Source organism: Gymnoscopelus microlampas (assembly GCF_963454915.1).
Source record: "Gymnoscopelus microlampas genome assembly, chromosome: 15".
Lineage (NCBI taxonomy): Eukaryota > Metazoa > Chordata > Actinopteri > Myctophiformes > Myctophidae > Gymnoscopelus > Gymnoscopelus microlampas.
The window spans coordinates 30,623,801-30,648,785 of record NC_139952.1 but is presented as its reverse complement, the minus strand read 5'-3'; the positions used below and the strand labels follow the sequence as shown (position 1 = coordinate 30,648,785).

Here is a 24,985-nt window from a genome sequence, read left to right as displayed (position 1 = left end):
TGTAACAGGCCTAGAGATAGGGGGAACAGGGGAGAAAGTCAAAAGAGTAAACGCTGATTTATACTTAGTTGCGCGTCGGTGTTGTGTGCCCAAAATAGCCGATCTACAAGCTCAGAGCGCGTTATGCATGTGAGGGAGCTAAACTAAGTGTGTGAGAGAGAGAGGAGGAGAGAGAGAGAGACAGTCCAACATATCTCTAAATCACATGAAAGGTGTTTGACATCTGCAGCTGCATGTGTGTATCTTTAGACAATAGCAGCAATTACAACAGGTCAAAACTGTGTGTGTGTGTGTGTGTGTGTGTGTGTGTGTGTGTGTGTGTGTGTGTGTGTGTGTGTGTGTGTGTGTGTGTGTGTGTGTGTGTGTGTGTGTGTGTGTGTGTGGGGGGTGGGGGGGGGGGGGGGGTCGTGTGCTCGCTGTCAACACGCTGACGCCCTTGCACTGTGAATGTATGTGCGTGTCTTTGTCTCTCTGCAGTCAACACTCACCCGGACATGAAAAGGCTTCCGACCAGCAGGGTCCCAAGAGGTCAAGTGGGCATTACAAGGGATAATACTACAAAGCAATTTACCACACACACACACACACACACACACACTTCCAACAGCACCTCACAAAACCCTGGGAGGAGGCTGTGTGTGTGTGTGTGTGTGTGTGTGTGTGTGTGTGTGTGTGTGTGTGTGTGTGTGTGTGTGTGTGTGTGTGTGTGTGTGTGTGTGTGTGTGTGTGTGTGTGTGTGTGTGTGCGCGCGCGTAAGGAGGCAGAGTACAGACTACAAAGAGAGAGAGAGAGAGAGAGAGAGAGGAAGAGAAGGAGACAGAATGCAACAGTTGGTTGGAGTGAGACAGATGGAGAGTGTGGTATGGACTATAGAGGGCGTGGAATCATTCCCTACATACCACATAAATGGGCACACATACATGCAGAGTGTGTGTGTGTGTGGGTGCATGCTTTCAATGCACACACATGCACAAACGCACCAGTATGCAGTGCCAAGACACACACGCACATGCGTACGCGCACACACACACTGACTTGAGGCCAGTTGCGTACAGGGATAATCTCATAATGGTCCCTGATAGCAGCTGACTCGGAGACACTGGTTCCACAACCAGCTGTTGTCAACAGAAACTGTGTGTGTGTGTGCGTGTGTGTGTGTGTGTGTGTGTGTGTGTGTGTGTGTGTGTGTGTGTGTGGGGGTGTGTGTGTGTGTGTTTACTTTCTTTTACACTTTACACTTCTAGAAGCAGACCAGTGTACTGGGTTGGCTGATATATCAGTCATTTTTTACTTGATTTGTTGTGTAGCCGATGTGTCCCAGTTTTTAGCCACTTTAAACCTGCCATCACTATTTTGGGCATGTCATTATAATAGGAGAACATTTTCCAAAGTTTCCAAAAGTTTTCATAAAGTGGTGAGCTAGATCGGCTATTCATTTATTTATTTATAATTTAATAGGGATTAACTTGATTAAAAGGTTATTTGTATTTATTTATTTGCATATAAGTTAAATGTTCTCAATTAGAAACATTAAATCGCAAGCAAAAAAAAATTATTGATTTGAAAATGTTTTGAAAAGATATCGGTCAAAACATTGGTAATCGGTGGTGGACGCATCGGCCACAGAAATATGGCATTGGTCGGGGCTAGTGTGTGTGTGTGTGTGTGTGTGTGTGTGTGTGTGTGTGTGTGTGTGTGTGTGTGTGTGTGTGTAGTTGTCACTTCCCACATTGACCGCAGGTCTGGAATGCTTGGCTGGGGGATGTGTTGGAATGCCAGGCATTCCCTGAGGCGGCTCCCTGTACAGGGAGGGATGGGACGGGAGTAGTGGATCCCCCCCCCACACACCTAGGGTTAGGATCATTTAGGATTTGATCGATTCCGGTTCCTTAACGATTCCCTCTTAACGGTCCGATTCCTTAATGGTTCCCTTTAACAATTCCAAGGGGGTTCCCAAATGGACCTTAAAGGGATAGTTCACCCCCAAAATGACTTTTTTTCTATCGATTACACACCCCATGGACACTTGAATTCATGGAGATTCTTTTGTTCCGTAGCATTCCTAAGCCAAAAATGTGATGACCGACGGCGGCTACGGTAGGAGACTCAAAGTGTCAACTTTGAGTCTCCAACCGGAGACATTAGCATCTTTCCGCCGGTCATCAAATTATTGGCTTAGGAATGCGACAAAAACATCCATGAATTCAAGGCTTCAAGAGGTGTGTAATTGATAGAAAATAAGTAATTTTTTTGGGTGAACTATCCTTTAACAGGTCTGTAACTCTCAGAGTTATGGTGGTCCTTGAAATGTTAAAGTTTGAGAACCACCGTATTGTAATTGTATAGCAGACGTGAAGTCCACATAACCAGCTCTGACAAGTATGATAAAAAACCGGTTCCAGAAACGGTTCAAATGTGATGGAACCAATTCCGGTTCCTCAATGTTGGCTCCGGTTCCTCCGATTCCAAATCCCAACCCTACACACACCTAAGGCTGTCAGCCTGTCTCCATCATGACATTTCACTTGACCATTCATTGTCATACAAATAATTGCGATTAACGATTAAAACTTTTTTTCCCCACTGAACATTGAAACATAAAGCTTACATTTCTGTTTGGCTTTTAGACTTTGTAAACAAAAATTTCAGGGGAGGGACAGGAATAGTGTGTCACCCCCCGCCACACCTAAGCATCAGCAATACCCGAGGTCGAACCAACGCACGTGGAATGTTGCCGATTGTGTCTCAAGACACAATGCAATAAACACTACAGGCTACAGCCATGCTGGACAACAATCGAACAACTAGAATGGGAACATGGTCTCCCTCTCTCTCTTGCTTTCCCTAGAGCCTGGGTCTGCCTGACGTTTCTTCCAGTTAAGGGGGAGTCGCAAAAAGTGCTTGCTCAGGGTGGGACAATGTCGGGTGTCTGCCTGCTCCACATGTAAAGTGATTCGATACTTTAATTAAATTGAAGTGTGTGTGTGTGTGTGTGTGTGTGTGTGTGTGTGTGTGTGTGTGTGTGTGTGTGTGTGTGTGTGTGTGTGTGTATGTGAGAGAGAGAAATTGATGCAGGTTTCTTTCTCATGTCATAGACAGGTTGTTGCAGAGGAGGATGACGACGATGCCATGAAGACACATTTATGACTTTGATCTCTCTCTCTCTCTCTCACACACACACTGCAAAATAATGAGTGTTAAAGTGTTAATGTATTTGAATGAATAAATGGTTCCGGTATTTTAACCGATCTGTATGGTACAGTATGTTAACATAACTATCACATCTGCAGTGGTTGGAGGTGGTCTACTCTTCCAATGAGAAATGTAGACCCTGGCCTCTTGCCTTAGCGGTAGAAATTTGATCTCTCTCACGTGGGAGACAACTTGGGATCGAATTCCTGCTAGGACATGAACATTACGGAGTGCAGCTTTAATTTAACTCCATTTCACTTTCAATTTAAGCCTTTCTCACACTCAGGATTTTGCAGTGCATCCGGATGCTCATCTGCCTCACTCTTTTGCATTTCTCCCTCTCGCTCTCTCTCCCTCCTTTTCGTGTCCGTCTCTTCATTCTTTCCGTTTCCCTCCCTCGTTCCATCCCTTCAATAACTCCATTGTAATCCTCTTTTCTCTCTCTCGCCTTTGTTTTCCTCCAGAGACTGAAGCGCCGTCTTATCCTCCCTGCTGCTTAATCAACCAGCTTGTGGTTTGTAATTATTTATCAAGATGATGCTCTCTCGCCCCAATAACACCCTGTGTCTCTCTCTCTCTCGTCTGTCCGTGCCGCCTGATCCTCTACTCTCCGTTATAATTTAAACGCCATCGCACGCCATCGTTTGCCAAAAGGAACAGCTCTACACGCTTGTTAGCGTGTAGATCTGATCTTTTTGAAATGAAGCTTTAGCCTACTTCACTTGGTTGGTGTTTCTGGTTCCGCCGTCCTGGTCGAGTCAATTCACAGTGGCTACAGGTCCCAGACGGAGCCGTTCTATTGGTCGCTGAAACACCGGGCTCTTTATTGGCCGTTGGCCAGCCTGATCAGACACAGCTGTGGATGCTTTAACAATGCCCACACTGTGGGTACAGCTGGCACCAGAGACGCCCAACACACACACACACACGTGGGCGTGTGTGCAAGTGAGCAAGACACATGCAATATGCATGCTTGCATACACACATACACGTACATGTGCATGCACACACACACACACACACACACACACACACACACACACACACACACACACACACACACACACACACACACACACACACACACACACACACACACACACACACACACACACACACACACACACACACACACACATGCACGTGTGTCAGTGGGAGTGTGCGGACACACATACGGTACAATAGGCATTCTTGCAATGATTTAACAATAAAGTACATGTAATCACAGCCACACTGCTTGCGGTACACAGAGAATTCAGGCATAATCTGTGAAAACATGATCTCAGTCTTAAACGCTGAGACGACAGCACAAACACTTAACCACTCACACCCTCTAGACCTAGTAAACTGGACATGAGCTGGCTCTGTACTTTCTTTTCCGTACACACCAAATCTCTTTGCCAGAAATAGCCGATCTAGAAGTTCACAACACACACTATCTGCTATTTTTGGAGAATATGGACGCTGGGGTTCGAGTGGTTAAAAACGACACAGACTGTGTGTTGTATTCTGACCCATTCTCTCTATCTGTCCTACAGTCTGGCTTTTGGGCCCTGCACGGAGGGGGGGGGGGGGGGAGAGAGAGAGAGAGAGAGAGAGAGAGAGAGAGAGAGAGAGAGAGAGAGAGAGAGAGAAAGAGAGAGAGAGAGCTCTAACCCTCCCTCCCCCCCTTGTTCTCGTTCTCTCCATCCGTCCAGACCTCTAATAGCAGGGTAGAGTAACGGAGTAGGAAAGCGGGCCAGGGTTACCCCGGCGACACAAACACAGCAGGGGAGACAGACAGAGAGAGAGAGAAAGAGAGAGGGAGCGAGCGAGCGAGAGAGAAAGAGAATTTAAGGCCAAGTGCTCATTTGCTCGGCTCTCTCCGTGCCACCTGATCTCAGTCTCACTAAACCACCGGATCTCAGAGTGGGGTGACCCCCAGGGGTCCTTGGTCCTTGATGGGTTCCCCAGCTAAAATGAGGAATAGTTTAAACACTTAAGCTTTATTTAATTCTTCGGCTATTCGGATGTTGACAAATGTTAACTAATCTTTCTCTTATGGGGGTCCCCGGACGGAAATCTTTTCAAATGGGGGTTTGAGGACAAATACATCTTCATGTCAATGCCACATCCTTGACATGAAAAGGTTTGAGAGCCACTGAAATAAACAACAGGGACATTTGAGATGGATAGAACAAGAAAGGAGAGATGGAAGCCAGAGAAAGGGCAAAGGAAGGGAGACGGAGAGCGAGAAAGAAGAGGATGAACCAAACCCCCCCCCCACACACACACACACACACACCCTGCTCTCTTACTAAAAGCACTTCTCAGCACATCTGTCGACGTCCGACGGCATTAGCATCATTACATAACATCACCCCCCCCCCACACACACACAAACACACAGACACACACACACACACACTCCTACTCTCTAAGCACCCACTCAGACCTGTGTCAGTGGAGGTCAGTCCAGCAGATGGCCTGGTTTAATTCCACCCGGGCCCCACCCAGAGGCCCTCTCAGACAGGAAGCGATCATCGCTTGTCAGCAGCACAAGGTGGCTAAAGAGCAGAACACTTCCTTGAGCAACACTGACACGGACTAGTGGAACAGTGACCATGAATGGAGCCAGTGCAGTGGATGGCCTAGTGGTCTGCTTTGTGTGACAAATACAACTGCTACTGAAGGAGAAAGAGAATACATGACTAGCTCACTGGAGCAAAAGAGCAGAACAGAAAGGTTCAATGCAGTAAAGTGAAGAGCCCGACCAACGCCAGATTTGGGTCCGATGCTGATCCCGAGTCCTAGACCATTACCGATGTATTGAAGTGGAAATGATTGTGATCAAATTGAAAAACTTTGATTTGATTAAAGTTTTAGAACATTTAACTAGAATGTATTTTATTTACTTATTTTATTAGAATGTATATTTACTTATTGAATAATATTCAACTGAATAATATTCAATAAGTGGTTATTGAATAATAACCACTTATTGAATAATAACCACTTAACAACTTATTGACCAACATATAGGCCAGACCAGTATATTGGTTGAGCGCTAGTAAAGAGACATGTGAGGGCTGAAAGATGGAGATGATTGAGGAGAAGATTCAAACTAATTGATTTAATCAATCATAAAAAAAAAATTGCAATTTAATTAGCAAAAGAAAAAACTTCTCAAAACCCTGAAGCAGGGTGTCTGCTTCAAGCAAGTGAAGGGAAGAAAACGGAAGAAAATGGAAGAGAAGAGAGAAGCTGCCCTCGTTTATCTCCACCCATCACTGTGAGGCTGGTGTCGCTACGGAGACTGCCTAGACACAGGTAGCCAATCGGGGCTTGGGAAGACGCAGAGTGTGACGTATGGATCAGAGGGTGGAGATGGATAGGAGGTGGCCAACATTAAGAATGGGAGAGGAAAAATTAAAGAGTTGTTGAGGAAGGGTGAAGTCACAGTGTGTGACAGATTACAGCTTATTATGACCCACTGTGCACGGGAACGCTGAAATATGGCGCGTGACAGCGACCCTGTGTGTGTGTGTGTGCATTTGCATATCACACTTGATAACTATATGACATTATGATCTGTTATCAGAATACAAATGTATGAAATGTGACACTCCTCCTGTCAAATTTCAATGTATTTTTATAAAGTGTCATATCAAAAGAACCGTGGTGAAAAGAGATTCCGTGATGCATTGAATCGTTTGCTCAAGAAATGTAATGGAATTCATTTGTGAGGTCATTGTGTTATACGCTGCATACAGAAACGTGCGTCTGTATCTGTATGACGGACCGTAATTGCCTTACCTGTTAAGGACAAGTCTGTGCGTACATATGAATGTTTCTATGAGTGGTTTTGTGTGTGTGTGTGTGTGTGTGTGTGTGTGTGTGTGTGTGTGTGTGTGTGTGTGTGTGTGTGTGTGTGTGTGTGTGTGTGTGTGTGTGTGTGTGTGTGTGTGTGTGTGTGTGTGTGTAATGCACTTGCGTTACCTGCTATCTGACCCAACACATCTCCTTTTGGCTCTTTAGGGAGGGAACCATCTGTAGAGAGAGAAATAATGATGATGTTACAGAGACAGAGAAAGGGAACTTCACTGTTATTCACTAACAGGAGGACAACCTCAAGGATGGATTACAGAAGCAGCTTCATCAGTCCAACCAGGACCATAACTCTATCTCCTCGCTACCTTCTAGACAGGTCATCATCACACATTTCTGTTTTGTTTATCACAGAAACCAGTGATGCGCGCGGTCGTCACCCAATCATGATCATGCTGGATACAACCCATGACTGAGCGCTACCGCTTTCTCACAGAGTGCGCACAATAACCCCATTGAAGCAGCTTGCCTGAGTGCGGTGAGCGGCCATGCTTAATTCGTTGTCCGGCGGTGTCACACAATGAAAACAGCAGATCTGCAAGCTCACAGCGCGTCGCGATTACACACGCTGTGAGCTCGTAGATCTGCCATTTTCATCAGGCTTCAGTCAGCCTCATCATGTGCTGTTGACATGTAAACATGCAGATGCTTGACCTACACTGGTATGTGTTCCCTGACTAAGACGCACTGGCTCATCCTGTTGTGACCTTACTGACTGGTGGCGAGTGCGCTGCGATTCAGTGGACTCTCTGGCATTAGCCGGATAGCATTGGAAGCTAACATTTTTCACACAGGTGTATCTGTGATACATTCAAAAACGTTGGAGTTCGCACAATGGAATATGCTCCAAAAGATAAATGGTTTATTACCACCGTAAATGTGACGTTTCAAGCCTATGGCTCTTCATCAAGACGGGTTAGGGTCTGAGGAAGAGCCACTAGGCTCAAAACGTCACATTAACGGTGGTAATAAACCATTTATCTTTTGGAGCATATTCCAGTGCACAGACTATTTTTTCACTGTTTCGCTTCTGCCCTACGCTTGGCATTTGAACGTTTTTGGACGTGCGTGCTCTCCTAGTTGTTGACATTCAAAAACGTTTAAATCATTCACCAGCTAGCTAGATCTTCAGACAATCACGTGTCCATAGATGGTGTATTTGTGGCCAATAATCAATGTTGGGTTGATGGCTGTAGTTAACCACTTGAACCCCAGCATGCCTATTCTGACAAAAATAGCAGATCAAAGCGAGAGAGCTTGTAGATCTGCTTTTTGGATTAGAGATTTGGTGTGGACGGAAAAAGGCGGTCAGAGTACAAGCCCGTTTGACTAAGACTAGAGGGTTTAAGTGGTTAATATCCCACCCTCACGTTGAGGCTACACAGACACAATAACAGTCAACAACCACGAGCACCGTTTATTGATGACATATGGCCACACTTAGGTCCACGATCATATGGGAGAAGCACATACATTCACACAGATTTACACGCACACAACACACACAACAAAAAAGTGGTAAAGGTGGTGTGAATTCTAAAGGGAGTCACATTCTTTCTCTTCCACATTCCACAGAATTCTTCCCTGTACTGGGAGTTGAGGACGTACCCTGCAACAGTTTTACCACACAAAGAGATCAAAAAGAGGGGGGGGGGTAGTCAGAATGGGATGAGGCAAACCAAATACAAATAATACTTGGCATATTTGCGATGCCAAAGATGTCTGCCGGAGTCACAATGTTTACCATTGTGATTTTGTACTGCAGTATTTCTTATCGCAATAGAAATAAGGAGATCTGGTGGTCAGACTGGAATTTAAATTACGTGAGCCACCTACTCCTAGAAAAACTGTAATTTGGATATTCCCTCAGTCAGATCCTGGTATATCTGGCTCTGCACATGGTGGAAGTGGGGATCAGTAGTCTAACCACACACACACACACACACAAAGTTCTTACAGACCCTAGTACGTTAAGTCTCATGTCAGCCAGCCGTTGGGAGTAAAGTTAAACAACTGAGACACACGGATAACGGCCATGGAGGAAATGACAAAGCAAGAATTCAACTGATCAAATTCCCCAAAAATCTCCTTCGCACTCCCCTCTTGCAAACACAAACACACACCTAACCTACTATACCCCCTCACATGCAGTTCACTCACCCTCACCTCAGCTGAACAGCGCTCATACTGTACCCTTCACAGAGTTCTTTTTTACAAACAGATCTCTCTTCTCCTGATATACTGCTCTCTCCTTCCCTCTCCGGGGTCACATTAACACCAGAACACCCTTTCTGTGGGCCCCTGTTCCCACATGCTAGTTCTCGGCAGGCACACAGTCATCCTTTTTTGAGTCATAAAACACTTGCATAAAAGCAAGGCCCTCTCATTTAAACATGCCCATTGTCTGGGTCATTGTAGCTTAAACACTTTGCAGTGCAAGGGGCAGAGACGTCAGGCTGAAAAACAATGACTAATACCCTTTTAGCCAAATGCCAATAACCTCCTGGTGGTGACTGTGTAGAGTCACATGAGGGGGCACAGAGAGAGACCAGTGAACAGGACATTTACAATGGATCAATGTCTTTCTGTTTCACTGTGTGCTGATTAATACTCAAATTATTATTATTAATGGGTTATAGTAAACCAGCTAAAGGGAGACACAGACGGAGATAGGGGGAGAGGGAGAGAGCAAAAGAGGACAAGAAACAAATAGGAAATGAGGCAAAGAGAGAGAGAAAAGGGAGCATGACCGAGAGAGGGATGGGGGGCGACAGTGAGACAGCAGTTTTGAATGCACTGGAGACCCAATGAGAAAACAGTACAATGGTCTTTCAGGACTTGTCCTAGTTTGGTGCGCTCTCTCTCTCTCTCTCTCTCTCTCTCTCTCTCTCTTTGGCATGGCTTAAAATAGGAGCAAAGTCCATGGCGACAGATCTTCCAAACCAATGCTAATCAATTTTGAGCTGGTTCAATTCATGGTCACTTCACACCACAACACGGACACAGACACAGACAGTGAAGACTCACTCCGCCTCCTTTTGTTTCCTTATCATGTCTCACCTGCAATGAATGAACTTCCTTCTTATTAGTAGAGGACAATAAAACAAAATAAACAGTCCTTTCCCAACACTTTTGTTTACGCTCCTTTCACAAGAATGCGTGAAGAAATCGCTTATCAGTGCACGTGAACTCGTGCTTACCTGCACCCTCTATTCCCATCCCCCGCTCTCTCTCTCTCTCTCTCTCTCTCTCTCTTTCAAAACAAAAACACAACCTACCGCCTGCCTTCTCCCTTCTCTCCATCTTCTCTCCATTTCTGTCAATGCCCCCGCTCTTGCGCTCTCCCCCTCGACACTTTTCCCTCTCGCGTTCCAGCTTGTAAGAGATGACGGCGGGGCTACAAATTTTCCCCGAGCCCACACCAATTAGCTATCACGCCAGAGAAATTACCGAACGAGAGCACAGGAGAGGAGAAGGAAAGTGGAACAACCTCCTTTTTTTAAACACATGGAGAGGAGTGAGGTGTGTGCGTGTGTGCGTGTGTGCGCTTGTGCGTGTGCACGTAGACGTGTGTGTTTGTGCATCTATTTCAGCTGTTCCTGAGGTTGATAGTACAACACAGAAAAACTCCCTTGTTACGTCTCTGACAACATTTATTAATAGTTACATTACCTTGGCTGAAAAAATACACTCAGTGAGTCTCCATTGCTGAGAGATCGTCTCTGATAATAAAGCTAGTTAATCGCATTCAGACTGCAGACGGATACCAACAGGCGAACGGACTATTCTTAAATTACACTAATAACACTCGTCTAGGTCTCTACTTTACAATAGCTATTAAAGCTGCACTCCGGAACATATTTGAAAGATTTTTATTTTATTTTAACCAATCTGTATGGACGAGTAGTAGGCAACTAGCACATCTGCACTGGTTGCAGGTAGTCTACCTAGGAACTTTACATCCTGGTGTCGGGTAGAAGAGAACGCCTACTGGTTCAAGTGTGGTACTGCCTGAAGCTCATAAGCACAATATCTCCCTATAGCCAAGTGGGAATTCCATCTTGGTAGAGCGGTGGAAATTTGGTCTCCCACGTGGGAGACCCGAGTTCGAATCCCAGAACTTACAGATTGCAGCTTTAAGACATGAGGCAAGGGGCTCGGGTGGCATAGCAGTAAAAGTGCCTCCCCACCAGGGGGTTCGGTTCCAATTCTATACAAACACAATTGGCCTGTGTTCGGGGGAGGGAAGCCGGGCGGAGAGGGTGATATTTGTCACTGCACGTACAGTGGGGCAAAAAAGTATTTAGTCAGCCACCATTGTGCAAGTTCTCCCACTTAAAAAGATGAGAGAGGCCTGTAATTTTCATCATAGTTATACAATGTATAACTATGATGATATACATCAACTATGAGACAAAATTAGGGAAAAAAATCCAGAAAATCACATTGTCTGATTTTTAAAGAATTTATTTGCAAATTATGAGGAAAATAAGTATTTGGTCAATAACAAAAGTTCATCCCAATACTTTGTTATATACCCTTTGTTGGCAATGACAGAGGTCAAACGTTTTCTGTAAGTCTTCACAAGGTTACCACGCACTGTTGTTGGTATGTTGGCCCATTCCTCCACGCAAGATCTCACCCCGTAGGATCAATTTTTTTTTTTTTTTTTTTAAGAACGGTGAGCAAAAATCCCAGAACCACAAGGGGGGACTTAGTGAATGACCTGCAGAGAGCTGGGACCAAAGTAACAAAGGCTACCATCAGTAACACACTACGCCACCAGGGACTCAAATCCTGTAGTGCCAGACGTGTCCCCCTGCTTAAGCCAGTAGATGTCAAGGCCCGTCTGAGGTTTGCTAGAGAGCATTTGGATGATCCAGAAGAGGATTGGGAGAATGTCATATGGTCAGATGAAACCAAAATAGAACTTTTTGGTAGAAACTCAACTTCTCGTGTTTGGAGGAGAAAGAATGCTGAGTTGCAACCAAAGAACACCATACCTACTGTGAAGCATGGGGGTGGAAACATAATGCTTTGGGGCTGTTTTTCTGCAAAGGGACCAGGACGACTGATCCGTGTAAAGGGAATAATGAATGGGGCCATGTATCGTGAGATTTTGAGTGAAAACCTCCTTCCATCAGCAAGGGCATTGAAGATGAAACGTGGCTAGGTCTTTCAGCATGACCATGATCCCAAACACACCCGGGCAACGAAGGAGTGGCTTCGTAAGAAGCATTTCAAGGTCCTGGAGTGGCCTATTCAGTCTCCAGATCTCAACCCCATAGACAATCTTTGGAGGGAGTTGAAAGTCTGTGTTGCCCAGCGGCAGCCCCGAAACATCACTGCTCTAGAGGAGATCTGCATGGAGGAATGGGCCAACATACCAGCAACAGTGTGTGGTAACCTTGTGAAGACTTACAGAAAACGTTTGACCTCTGTCATTGCCAACAAAGGGTATATAACAAAGTATTGAGATGAACTTTTGTTATTGACCAAATACTTATTTTCCTCATAATTTGCAAATAAATTCTTTAAAAATCAGACAATGTGATTTCCTGGATTTTTTCCCCTAATTTTGTCTCTCATAGTTGATGTATAACTATGATGAAAATTACAGGCCTCTCTCATCTTTTTAAGTGGGAGAACTTGCACAATGGTGGCTGACTAAATACTTTTTTGCCCCACTGTACGTACTACTACAGGCTGGGGCGGCGCCTGTCAGCAGGGAGTGCTGGGCAGAAGGAGTAGGATGGAGGCTTTAAGTCCTCCTGGTGGGGGCTCCTCACTGGCAGGTGAGTCAGTAGGATATACAACAGCAGTGACAACACACAAATGTGTGAGGGGAGGAATTAATTGGCAAAACTACAAAATTGGGGAGAAAAAGCAACAACGAAAAAAGAAAGGGCATGAGGGCAAAACAGGTATATTTAGGCCTAATTCATTCACATCGCTCTCACTGAAAACAACACTCCTGTGTTTCTCTCTCCAACTTGTTCACCGGGCTGTGGTGATGAATTCACATCCAGAGATTCTGATCATGCCTTTATAAACAGTCTCAAGTTTGCTCCCTCTATTTCCTCGCTGCTGAAAAGCCATACTTGGCCTTCCTGTTGAAAAGACGCCATTGATTTCACAGCGATGTTTCCGTTAGTGTTGGCAACCGGCACAGACTGTAACGGTCCTGCTGCGGTCTGTCCCTGAACCCAGTGACCAGTATCACCACCATAGAAACTGACTCGCTCCTCCTAGCTCTTATCAGCTGACCAGTTGGCTTTATCTAGAGACCATAGGGTGGTAGCTGTGTGTGAATGTGTGTGTGTGCGTGCGTGCGTGCGTGCGTGCGTGCGTGCGTGCGTGCGTGCGTGCGTGCGTGCGTGCGTGCGTGTTCGCGCACGTGCGTTGGGGGGAGGGGGGGGGGGGGGGGTTATCACAGTCGTTTTGTTTATGGCACCGGTTTATATAGGCCTATAAATAGGGACTAAGTTACCATAGCTGGGATGGACATGCACAGATGTTACCATGGTAACACACACACACACCAAAACCAGCCTTGCAGATATGAGCAGATAAAACATCTACCTTCATTTACATGATTTTATCATTGCTGTATGATTTGTTACATCAGTCTTAGCCTACCACTGAAAGTTTTGATTAGAACATTACTCTTTTAAACTTCCATAAGGGTTTAGAGATCAGAGACCTGCACAACCTTTACTCCGTAAAAAGGAGTAGTTCACTCAAACAAGGACTTATTGTCTATCAATTACACACCACATGAAGCCTTGAATTCATGGAGATTTTTTTATTTTTGTCGCATGCCTAAGCCAATAATTTGATGAACGGCAGAGTCTCCGGTAAGAGACTCAATTGACCTGCAATTGTGTCTCCTACAGGAGCAATTGTGTCTCCTACAGGAGCAATCATCAAATTATTGTTAGAAAATAAGATTTTTACTACTACTGCGTCCTTGAGCAAGACACTGAACCCCAAAATGCTCCCGTCCCGATGAGCAGGTTGGTGGCTGGTGCCTTGCATGGCTTCCTCCGCCATCGGTGTGTGAATGTGGGTGTGTGAATGTACAGTAATGCACATTGTAAAGCGCTTTGGATAAAGGCTCTATATAAATGCACCATTTATTTACCATTCACCTACTGTGCATTTATATAGCACCTTTCTCCAAAAGCAAATCACAACGTGCATCATGTTCACCCACCGACGGCAGAGGAAACCATGCAAGGCACCAACCTGCTCGTCGGGAGCAGTTATTAGTCACTGAGATTTTTATTGTGTAATCTGTACATTCATGGTTCTGCTTTCACTACCTCATTATTGAAGCTCTTACAAGGTCAATTTCTTATTCCCTTGTGCAGCCTATTCAAAGACACAAAGTCATTTGTTTACAGAGGAATGAATGAATGATTATTATTGGGGAAGTAATGCATTGTTCCTCTGTGTTGTTCTACAGGTCGGATTACTGTAGTTTACTGTAGTTACTGTAGTAAGTTTACCAACCCTTCTCAATCACATCACAGCTGCTACTGATGATCAGCCATTTATTTTACTGTTCATCACTCTGAACAACAACCATGGGCTGTTTATTCTGTATTACCCAACGCAGGAGGTCAGGGTATAGTGTAGTCAATGACCAAAGAAATGCACAAATATCCACCGCGATGGATCCGGTTTGGCAGAGCATCTGTACTAACACAATTGGCCATGTTTGGGAGAGGGAAGCCGGGCGGGGATGGTGACAGAGCAAATTAAACTCCCTCTATTTGAATACAAATTATTTACCAACCATTTTGTCTTACTGCACAAGCAATCTTGAATAGAATATGATTTGCACAAACAGAGAATACACAACTTTCTCACAAGACTAAAGTCCTATTATATTTCAGCGTACAATGGTGTCACGTGACAAAAATAGCTGATCTATAAGCTCACAAGTTACAACGTGTCGCAATGCAAGGCGTTTTTAGCTTCTAGATCGGCTATTTTCAGCCCAATAAAAAGGGCCTCACTTTCCTGGCTAGCCATGACCTGCCACTTATGTGTAATAGTACCTGCACCTGCAATTATGCATGGATAGGAATGATTACATGTTTACAAGATGAGTAATGAGGGAAATGACTAAAAGAAGTTAGCAAATAAAACACTATAGGTGGTTACTAAAGTTATCAACACATCAGCCAACCAAATATGAGCATTTCTCCATAATTCCCCACCTACGAATCTCTCCTTTTCGTAAATGGTACAAGGTCATGTCACACATTTTTGCATAATTCTGAGGTGTTGAGTCATGTTTTCCAAATTATCCTTACAATGCCAGTATGAGTGTAAACACTGCCGGTGAAAAAACAAGACAGAGGCTAATGACAGTGTGGCCTATGCAATCAGATTAGTCTCAATAATCACAAATGCACAAAACAAGATTCACAAATATAATGAGTGTCATGACTTATAAACAAATCGTTTTTTTACAATGTCATTTTTATATGAATGTGAAACAAATCCATGAATATAATTTTAAAAAGCACTTGCATTTTTAAGTGCTTATAATGTTGTGAATGTTGAAGATTGTTTAATCTGCTTTTACAAATAACTGGATACTTGTGTGTGGATGTTTACAGCGAGGCTCTGTAGGAGGCAAAGACCGTCTAGAGGAGGATCTGCGAGTGAGTCTGTCAGGTGCTAATCTCAAAAACTGCTGGATCACTGCCAAATGTCTTGTCCACACGAGCCAGGACGCCAAGGAAGTACCTACATACAGTTTTTTCACGTTTACATTTTTTTTTAGATAAAAAAAAATAAAACATTCATTTCGTAATGGATGTGGAATGGAAACGTTGCCCATTTCACTCTGTCCAGATGTCATTTCCAAGTTCTATACAACAAATACTTGCATTAATTTAAATCTCTGAGCCATATTTTATACTATTGCCGTATGATGGTGTCGCACATCTTGTTGTGGATCTATCTTTTTGCTATTTTTGAAAATGTTTGATGACCAACCAAAACATGCTCACCGAGTTGGAAGTGGTTCATGGACAAACATTCAAAACACTATTCTGAAGCCACAACAAAAAGAACCATAATGGACTCACTGTGCTGTCGATCTCTGTGCTTTATTGTAATATTCAGTCCCTTGCCTTCTTAACCACTTGAACCCCAACTCCCTCTAATCTGAGGGGTACATTTGCCAGACATAGCCGAGTTACAAGCTCTACAAGCGTTGTGAGCTTGCAGATCTGCCTTTTCTGGCAGAGAGATTTGGTGTAGAAGGAAACAAGAGAAGACCGAGTACAGTTGCTACTCAGGTCCGTTTCACTTAAAATAGAGGGTTTACGTGGTTAAAAGGCCTTTTATGTTCAGTAGTTGTTAATTGAACAAGCCTATGTAATTGCACATGCATCCATCGTGGTCAGATTAATCTTTCCTTTCATTCTATTAGGTCCATCTGTACGACAGTACAGTTGTGTTATCTTACAACATATTAGTCTGTCTGCACCTGGACTCTCAACTCTGGGAGAATTCCTGTTTCAATGAGTTGAATGAACACATTTTAACTTTTTAACTGCCAGACTAATAGTGTAATAGTGTGACGCTACTGCCAGCGAAAACGAGCGATTTTACTGTACCTTTGAAAAATCATGGCATATTTTCTGTGATCGATTACATGCACTGGGGTCTCGGAAGTCTCAAAAAAAATTAACATAGCTGTGGCCAGTTGAATGTGACTTGTTTTTGCCGTAAAGCAAGAGGAACGGAGATATAGCCATTTACCCACAGGAAATAAATAGGAAGTAATCAAGCTTTTATTTTTTTAAATGACGTCAATTCCGGGTCTGTCGTCATCTGGCAGTGAAAGCATCATCCATAGGCTAGCGAACAGCGCCATCTGGTGGAAAACCACTGGAAACCCCAAACTCGTCAAACTCGTGTTTGGCACTGTGGACCAAGTGCCAACTGACGGGTTTACTCATTCTTGGCATTAATGCTGTTTAGAATTACATATAAGACCAATTTCACCAGTGGAAGAAAATGGAAAATGGTAGAGAGAGTGTGACCTGGTGGATTTCAAACTAAAGGCCTCTGAGAATAATATTGAATTTAAAATGTAAAACACTAAACTAAATGTAACTATGTACAACTTCTTACAGGCTGAAAATTAGTAAATACAATTTAGTGGGGCAAGAAATACCCTATGTCTTCGGAGTACATATTTCTCCACGAATGACATCAAAAGCCTGTTTTAAAATTTACTCTGTGCCGTGAAACGTGTTTGACGTCGTTTTGCAGAGTAAATGACTGGGGAAAGTTAGAGTTGGTGAGAATGGCAAAGTAGAAGTGTGTGTGTGTGTGTGTGTGTGTGTGTGTGTGTGTGTGTGTGTGTGCGTGTGTGCGTGCGTGCGTGTGTGCGTGTGTGTGTGTGTCGGAAGGAAACGGAGACAAAGAAGAGAGCTATAAAGACAGAAAGACAAAGAGAGAGAGACAGAACTGTGTCCGTCACAAAGACCTTCCCTCACGCTACTAACCACATGATGTCTGAGTGTCCAACACATTTATCCTAATTTAAGCCTGATTTATAAATTAATTGTTGGTTGTGCATCATGTCTCACACCGATCTACAAGCTCACAGCTTTTAGTTCTGCTATTTTCAGCGCAAGACACTGATGTGAAATCAGACTTTACTCTGAGCTTCATGTGTGTGGTGTGTCTTGTGCCTGCACTCTTACTATGGCCAAATTCATGGTCTTTCGTGCCCTAAATCGGTGTCAAAAATACATTATGTTTGGGGGTAAACACCTGCATTTCCATCTAACGCAAAGTCCTGGAACTGACACAACAACATAACCTAAACATTGGCATTGGAACATCAGTCTTTCAATGTTACGTACAAAAGCCGTATTGAAGGCCATTATTCATTCGTTTGTATTGAGCAGCAATGCACCAAGCGTCCGCTACTATCCCATAAACATGAACGACTGAAGGCAGTGTGCTTTGGTTGGCATTAGGGCTTTAGCCGTTGTTCAGCTCCTGACTTGGCAGCTTTTGGCCCGGAGGAAACCTTTAGTGAGGGACTTCAATCTGTCTCCATCTTCCTGGATCAATACCCATTAGTCTTTGCTCTGTGTGTGTGTGTATGTGTGTAGACCTCAGCCTTGGTGAATGGACCTGAGTCATAAGTGCAGCTCTAGATCAGATTTCTCCCTCTCTCTCGGTCTCTCCCTTACACACACACACACACACACACACAGAGCAAGATGCATTCAAATGTATACTGACCAAACCGACTGAGCACGTTGCAGGCAGCTTCTAAACTTTCATTCATGAGGACTGTGACTGAGGATTGTGGGTTTGTTTTACCCATTGTCGGGTGTAATACCTATCCTTCTGTCATGTAATAACAGCACAAAGGAAAACAACAGCCAATTGGCCTGTTAGTAGCCCGGGATGTGTTTGCGTGGTATGATAACTTAATGATTGACAACATGCCACAACAGAACTCCCCATTCCTGTGCTCCAAGGCCCCATTATTAATTCCACAAGCAGACAGGAGAGAAAGAGAGGGGAGCTCTGTTTTATTGGTTGTCATTTTGTATAACAGCAAGATGAAGCAACAATACTGAAGGAGGCAGGAAAACCATAAACATGGACAGCGAGAGAGATAGACTTGGACAGAATGCAGGGGCACACAGGGAGTAAATAAAGTCCCTGAGTGTGTATGGGGATTGTAAAGACAAAAAGGCTGATGCAGAGAGAAACAAAGAGAAGGGAGAGGGAGGTGAAGAAGAGGGGAGAGAGAAAAAGCATGGCCCGTGGCTAGACACCAGACCTGTGCATGTCAGAACACGGCTCCGAGCTCTGCGAGAAGGAAGTCGATAGGAAAACAAAGGGGAGGGCCCCCTCAGAGTGACACTCAAGCTTCTAGCCAGCCTTGTGTACAAAGCCATAGGTAGGCTTTCCATACTCATGCCTCGGAGTGGTTTCACTGCTGCTGGACTGACTGCTTACCGCTGGACTGTTTCAAAACAAGACCTCCATTAAAGCCTGATTTATACTTTGTCGAAAAACAGAGCTGGGCACCGAAAATAGCAGATCTACAAGCTCAATGGAAAACAAATTTCTAAAACAAAATGAATCACATGGATCTCCGAATCCACATAGGAATGGCATCAATGTGGATATCAGACTTCATGTGGCCAGCCTCTGATGTCAGTCATCTATGGCATCAGTCGTCTATGACATATCTATGACGTATGACTCCAAATTTGGACAAAGTTAAGTTTCAGCCCAATCCATGCCCCATTGCCTCCCATTATATAAAATTATATAAAAAATTAATTAAAGTTAGAGATTTCAAAAGTATAAAACATATGTGGAACAACATTTTGTACCGTGGATCAGTCCTGTGGTTTGCGAGATTAGCTTTGGACACACGCACACACAGACTGACCCTCTTATAGATGGCTAGCCTCCTGCAGAGCCACACCATGAAAAAGAAATAGGAAAATGGTCTGACTCCGTTTTTTTTCGCCAAATTTGTTCAACAACTTCATATCATGCATTGCAGGATGGTTGTCAATTTGATGTGTTTTGTGCTAGAAGAAAACTGAATTTCTTGCAACACAGTGGTTGGCGGTCAACAGATAAACAGTTTTCTACGTCTTGTGCTTTCAGAGCACAGGTGGACGCAAATCAAACAAGGAAGTGATGGTCTCATTAGTCATAACCGTTAAGAGTAATATGCTGACGTCAGTCCTTGTCCAATTGACGGAAGCATCACTGGCACCCTACAAATAGCACCCACACGCAGGCGTGTGTGTGTGTGGGTACTGGGTAGGTGTGTGTGTGGGTGGGTATGTGTGTGTGACTGTGTGTGTGTGTGTGTGTGTGTGTGTGTGTGTGTGTGTGTGTGTGTGTGTGTGTGTGTGTGTGTGTGTGTGTGTGTGTGTGTGTGTGTGTGTGTGTGTGTGTGTGCTCATGCATTGCATACACAAAAGCAACCTTGTCAATCACAGTTCTTGTAGTGATAACGAAACACCACACTGCTGGCTGCCAGGCACTGAGGAAGATAAATCACACAAGCCATCCCACAACAGTCAGTAGTCACCACTCTACAGTAACACCTGAGAAATTGAGGTCACGCTTTACATTAAAGTCTCACTTTAGTCTAAATGGAGTGCAACAACAATACAATTAACTGACAGGGTTTACCTCACATAATTGGTATGCATTCGGCTTATTGATGGCCCTGCTTTGTTTAGAAGAACACCGACAGCAAATAACCAATTTATGTCTGTCAAGAATCTTTCTGTGTCCAAGGTAACAGAAAGAGGTAGTATACAAAGGGCTAAATGAAAAAATGTTAGCATTAGAGTTAAAATCACACTGCTGGGCAACTGTCCCCATTGACTTAGTAATGGAAGGAGTGATTATGTGTTATCTGTCCTATTGTTCACACTAAGGATGTAACAGTATACCTAACCATGAACCCAAGTATCCCTGTTCTGGGGCCGAACATTCAGCGAAGATAGCAGATCTACAGGCTCACATCGCTTGTAGATCAGCTATTTCCGGCAACAAGATGTGGTGTAGAGGGAAAGGAACGGACCAATTATAGAGCCTCGGGGGACCCCGGTCAACAATATAGGGGTTTAAGTGGTTAAGGTGTACCACAGTATCAAGCGACCACAGTTTTGAAGCATATAAGCCTATCCCTGTAATGCTGTGCCCATGGTATAAATTAACCCTTGTGTTAAGTATTTGTATGCAAATGTTCAATGCTAATGCATGAGTTTGAGACAATGCATAATGCATGAGTTTCATTTCAATAAAGCAATATTTTTTTCTTCAGAGCGAAATACTGTTAAATGTCATACTGCGTCTGTTACATCCCTAACTTCACCACAAAAAAAAAGAGAATTATAGGAACTACGTTGAAGTAGTCTGTATTTCATACAATATTGGTGTCCAAAATCCTAAATTTAGACCACAAAGTTACAGGACCAGCTGCACGTAGTATGTACGGCAACAAACACGAATAGGGTGCAAACCTGTTTTCCCAAAACTGGGACTGTTCAAAGAGCTCAGTGACAGGTTGGGTTACCAGTTTGAAGCAGGAGGGCCAGCCCGGGGTATCACAAGACGGACAACTGTGACTGGTGAAAGTAAAGCCGAAGTGCACACTCAGAACAGAACGCCCTTTGCCTCTCCCTTCAGATACAGTGTTGCCATGTCTGCTTATTATAAGCGACTTTGGGCTTGTTTCCCTGTAAAGTCTCTTGTAAATATCGGTAGCTGCGGGTTGCAGGTTTTTTGGGGCTTGTTTCTGAAGTGTAGTTGCTTATTTGGGCTTGTTACCTAATGTTGTTTAAACCAGTGAAACATTTTCATGATAAAGGACCCCCTAAATTAATATGTAATTATTTGCAGACACCCCCTCTCTGACAAATATGTTGTGCCAGAGACCCCCCCATACAAGATTTGTGTGGATTTGAAATTATTCCACAATTTTCACTTTTCTTTCGATATTTTTCTTTGAAAATAGCAGATCTACAAGCTCACTACGCATTGCATCGCGGCAAGCTGTAAGCTTGCAGATTAGCTATTTTCAAATAGCCAACAAATAACATATATAATAGGCCTATATGGTTAGAGACAGGAATCCTGTGACCTATAGTCACTTCTTTTGGGCTTGTTTTCATAGACCTGGTTGCTTATTTCTCTCGCAAAATCTGGCAACACTGTTTTAGAGAAGACAAGAGGGAGCCTTCAACAGATCAGCTGTTCAGGCAGAGGCAGCAGCTCAATGCAGACGCTGAACTTCCCTCTGTGGCTTTATTATCTAGCTAAGACACAAACCACAGGAGCCAGGGGCTGCTGCATGTCAATACTCAGGCTTCGCTTAGCGTCTCTTGTTTACCCCTTTCCCCTTAAAAAATCATGGCTCTTCTATACCACAACAGGAAGGAAGGATGAGACCCAATGCTGCAGTGCAAGATTTCCCAGTGATTATTATGGCTGTGCCTGTGAACAGTTAACCTAATAAATCATTCTACTACTCCCTATTGTGTCCTTTTAATTTAATGTGTTGTCATGTGCCATAATTAGGTCAATCCCCTTGCTATTTTGATAGCAATTATTTACCCCTTCCCCGCCCCCTCTCTCACTCAGAGAGCACCAAGACAAAAGACAGCCGCCCCCCCCCCCCCCCAAAAAAGAAGAATGAAATAATATTTTTCTTTTTTTTAATCTCAGGCCTGCTTGTTACTGGTTGTTACATTGCAGTACAGTATATATGCTGCTGCCTTGGTGTTCAGACCTAGCCAACGCTACATTTTATGTTAGCCATGTTAAATTTTTAATGGCAATTCATCAGCATGGAAAAGCTCCCCGGTCAGTGAATTATGAAATGAACATTTTATAGGACAAGTAACCAATCATTCCCAAGAAGAGCCAACAAAGCAGTCTATGAGTTATAAGAGAATGCAGCAGGCAGACATGAGATCATGCCTTAGAAGCAGGCAGCGCACACACACACACACACACACACACACACACACAGTGCCTGCAGCCAGTGGAGCAGAGCCCTCAGCCCAGAGGGGATCTGTTCTCTCACTGAAGGGCTGACGGTGACCCATTAAATCAATGGAAAGGCCCCGTGTTGTGGCTGTACGCCCTGGTCCTTTCCTTTTGCTGACAATTTGGCCTACTTTACTAGCCAACGTTGGCGACTGATGCACGTACTAAACAGCACCTAAACCTACCAAAATACAAGCTGAGACTTTGTTTTATGGTGGTGACCAGCGTTCTATGGGTATAACTAGTTACAGCTCGGACACAATGCGGACTGGAAAGCCACCATCGCTGCCCTACACAGCACATACGTGGTGCCACGCCATGTACTGTTTACATAGCAGACACCATTGTCAGTTTATGTTTGTCCCACTTCTGACACCATGTCGGATTATTCTATAATCAGCATTGTCAGAAATAACCACAAACGTGTGCATGTTTTCCTCTTTGTGTGAAAATCCCATACACACCAGAGGGCAGGCAGCTTTGCTATCTTAACTGGCACAGTCTGTCTGGCAGCCTGGCTAGCAGTAGCTGGGCTAACGCAGGATAGCATGGTGGTTCTACAGGATTCACTGGGATAAACGTTAGCTTTGTGGCTAACACAGGGAACCTGGCGTGTGGGAAAAACCCGGAATTAAGGACCAAGGATGCTTCGGTGGCGTCACAACAAAGCGTCATTAAGCGGAACCCACTATTTCCCAAACGCGCTTCCCAAACAGTGGGTCACCCATGTTTGGGTTTGGGTCGCGGACACATTTTTACTTTAAGTAAAGACCCCCTTTTTTGTGTCTTCCATTAAAAAAATATGTTTTTGTGTATATATATATATAGATATAGATATAGATATAGATATATAGATTTATAGATAGATCGATAAACATTAAAAAACATAACTCAATTAGATGAATTACAACATATTTCAAAAGTATTTCCTAAATAAAATACAATAAATCAAATCATTTCCATACATTTGAAAGCGTTTAAGAAGTAGTGAATATAGACAATCTACATTGTGTTCATTATGTAGATCGGCATTTTTCACTATTTTGGGTCCCGGGCGAATGTCTCATTTTTCTTTTGGGTCTTGTGCTAAAAAGTTTGGGAACCACTAATCTGGCGGAACTGTTTCAGACTCAGTTGTCCACATTTTAAAAGTGCTTTCCACGAGTGTCAGTTGACCAAAAAAAATACAGTAAACGTGTGTTTTGGTTCATTTTTGACGAGTGACACTTATGGAAAGGGTTATTATTATGCGACCATTGGGCCAGGGATACTAAACACACAGGCAACACACAGGCTACACACGGCTCTGATTTTTGTGTGTGTGTGTGTGTGACGACACGGTTCCATCCTTGGTATATTTATTCTAGGGGAAAACTAGCCAGTTAGCACTGTAGCTATAAGGATACCCCAATTATTACATTTTAACGACAAAACATAGAATGTATCTTACTGCAAAATGCATGCACGACTTATTTTACAAAATATATTTTGTAATGACATCTGGTGTTGTGAGCAAGAATCCATTGTTATTCACATTATTTACTCTTACTGTGTTGCTGAAAACTGAAAACCTCCCCCCTCCTCCTCATCATCCCCAACTGAGCCCGAAAAAACAGACACCCAGACGGGAACAATGTCGCCCTGCCTGACGGTGCATCTAGTCTACAATCCACCCGATCCCCACTGTTCATGTCTCGGGCTGATCTTACCAGAAGTCTCCTCCGATGCTTCCCCGGAGCTCATGGCTGCCGACCTGAACGGGATCAGCAGCTAAAATTCCCCAAAGTGGATCCCCTCGATCCCCCCCAGTTCGGGTTTTTTCTTTCCTTTTTGTGGCCGTATATTAAGACGAGATGAGTTCTTCTGTCCTGACAAAAGCGTCAGTAGCGACACACGGATCGTGGGGCTGGTAGTGCCATCAGCAAACCTCCATCTTGTGGGTATTAAGGAACGAACAGCCGCCGGGCCGCCGGTGGTGGGGTTCTTCCCTTCGAGTGGATCCGAGGGGAGAGTCACTGTAGACGGGGAGGGGCCGGGGTGACGGCTCGGTGTGTTCGGTGGATCTCCGTGAGCTTTCGGAAACGAGCAGACAGTGTGGGTGATCAGGGAATGACAGTCACTGCCCCTGAGCGCGTGCGTGCTTGCGCGCGCGCGTGTGTGTGTGTGTGTGTGTGTGTGTGTGTGTGTGTGTGTGTGTGTGTGTGTGTGTGTGCGTGCGTGCGTGCAGTATTGTAAAGTAAGTAACTAGTACATTTACTCAAGTACTCTGTTGTACAATTTTGAGTTTTTCTTCTTTTTTTTTACTTTAGTCGAGTGTTTCGTTTATTTCTACTCCACT

General features: G+C 44.1%; 1 protein-coding gene across 5 annotated transcripts in view; it reads right to left on the bottom strand.

The window, feature by feature from the left end:
* Positions 1-24,646, bottom strand: part of trioa (trio Rho guanine nucleotide exchange factor a) — a 97,318-nt gene extending 72,672 nt beyond the window's left edge. For all 5 annotated transcript variants that reach the window (XM_084081148.1, XM_084081149.1, XM_084081150.1 and 2 more), the window contains exons 1-2: positions 24,357-24,646; positions 7,171-7,221 (exon numbers count right to left, since the gene is read on the bottom strand). In XM_084081148.1, the coding sequence (XP_083937274.1) occupies positions 7,171-7,221; positions 24,357-24,390 (85 nt within the window). In that variant the 5' untranslated portion in view covers positions 24,391-24,646. The remainder of the gene's footprint in view (positions 1-7,170; positions 7,222-24,356) is intronic.
* Positions 24,647-24,985: the final 339 nt, after the last annotated feature.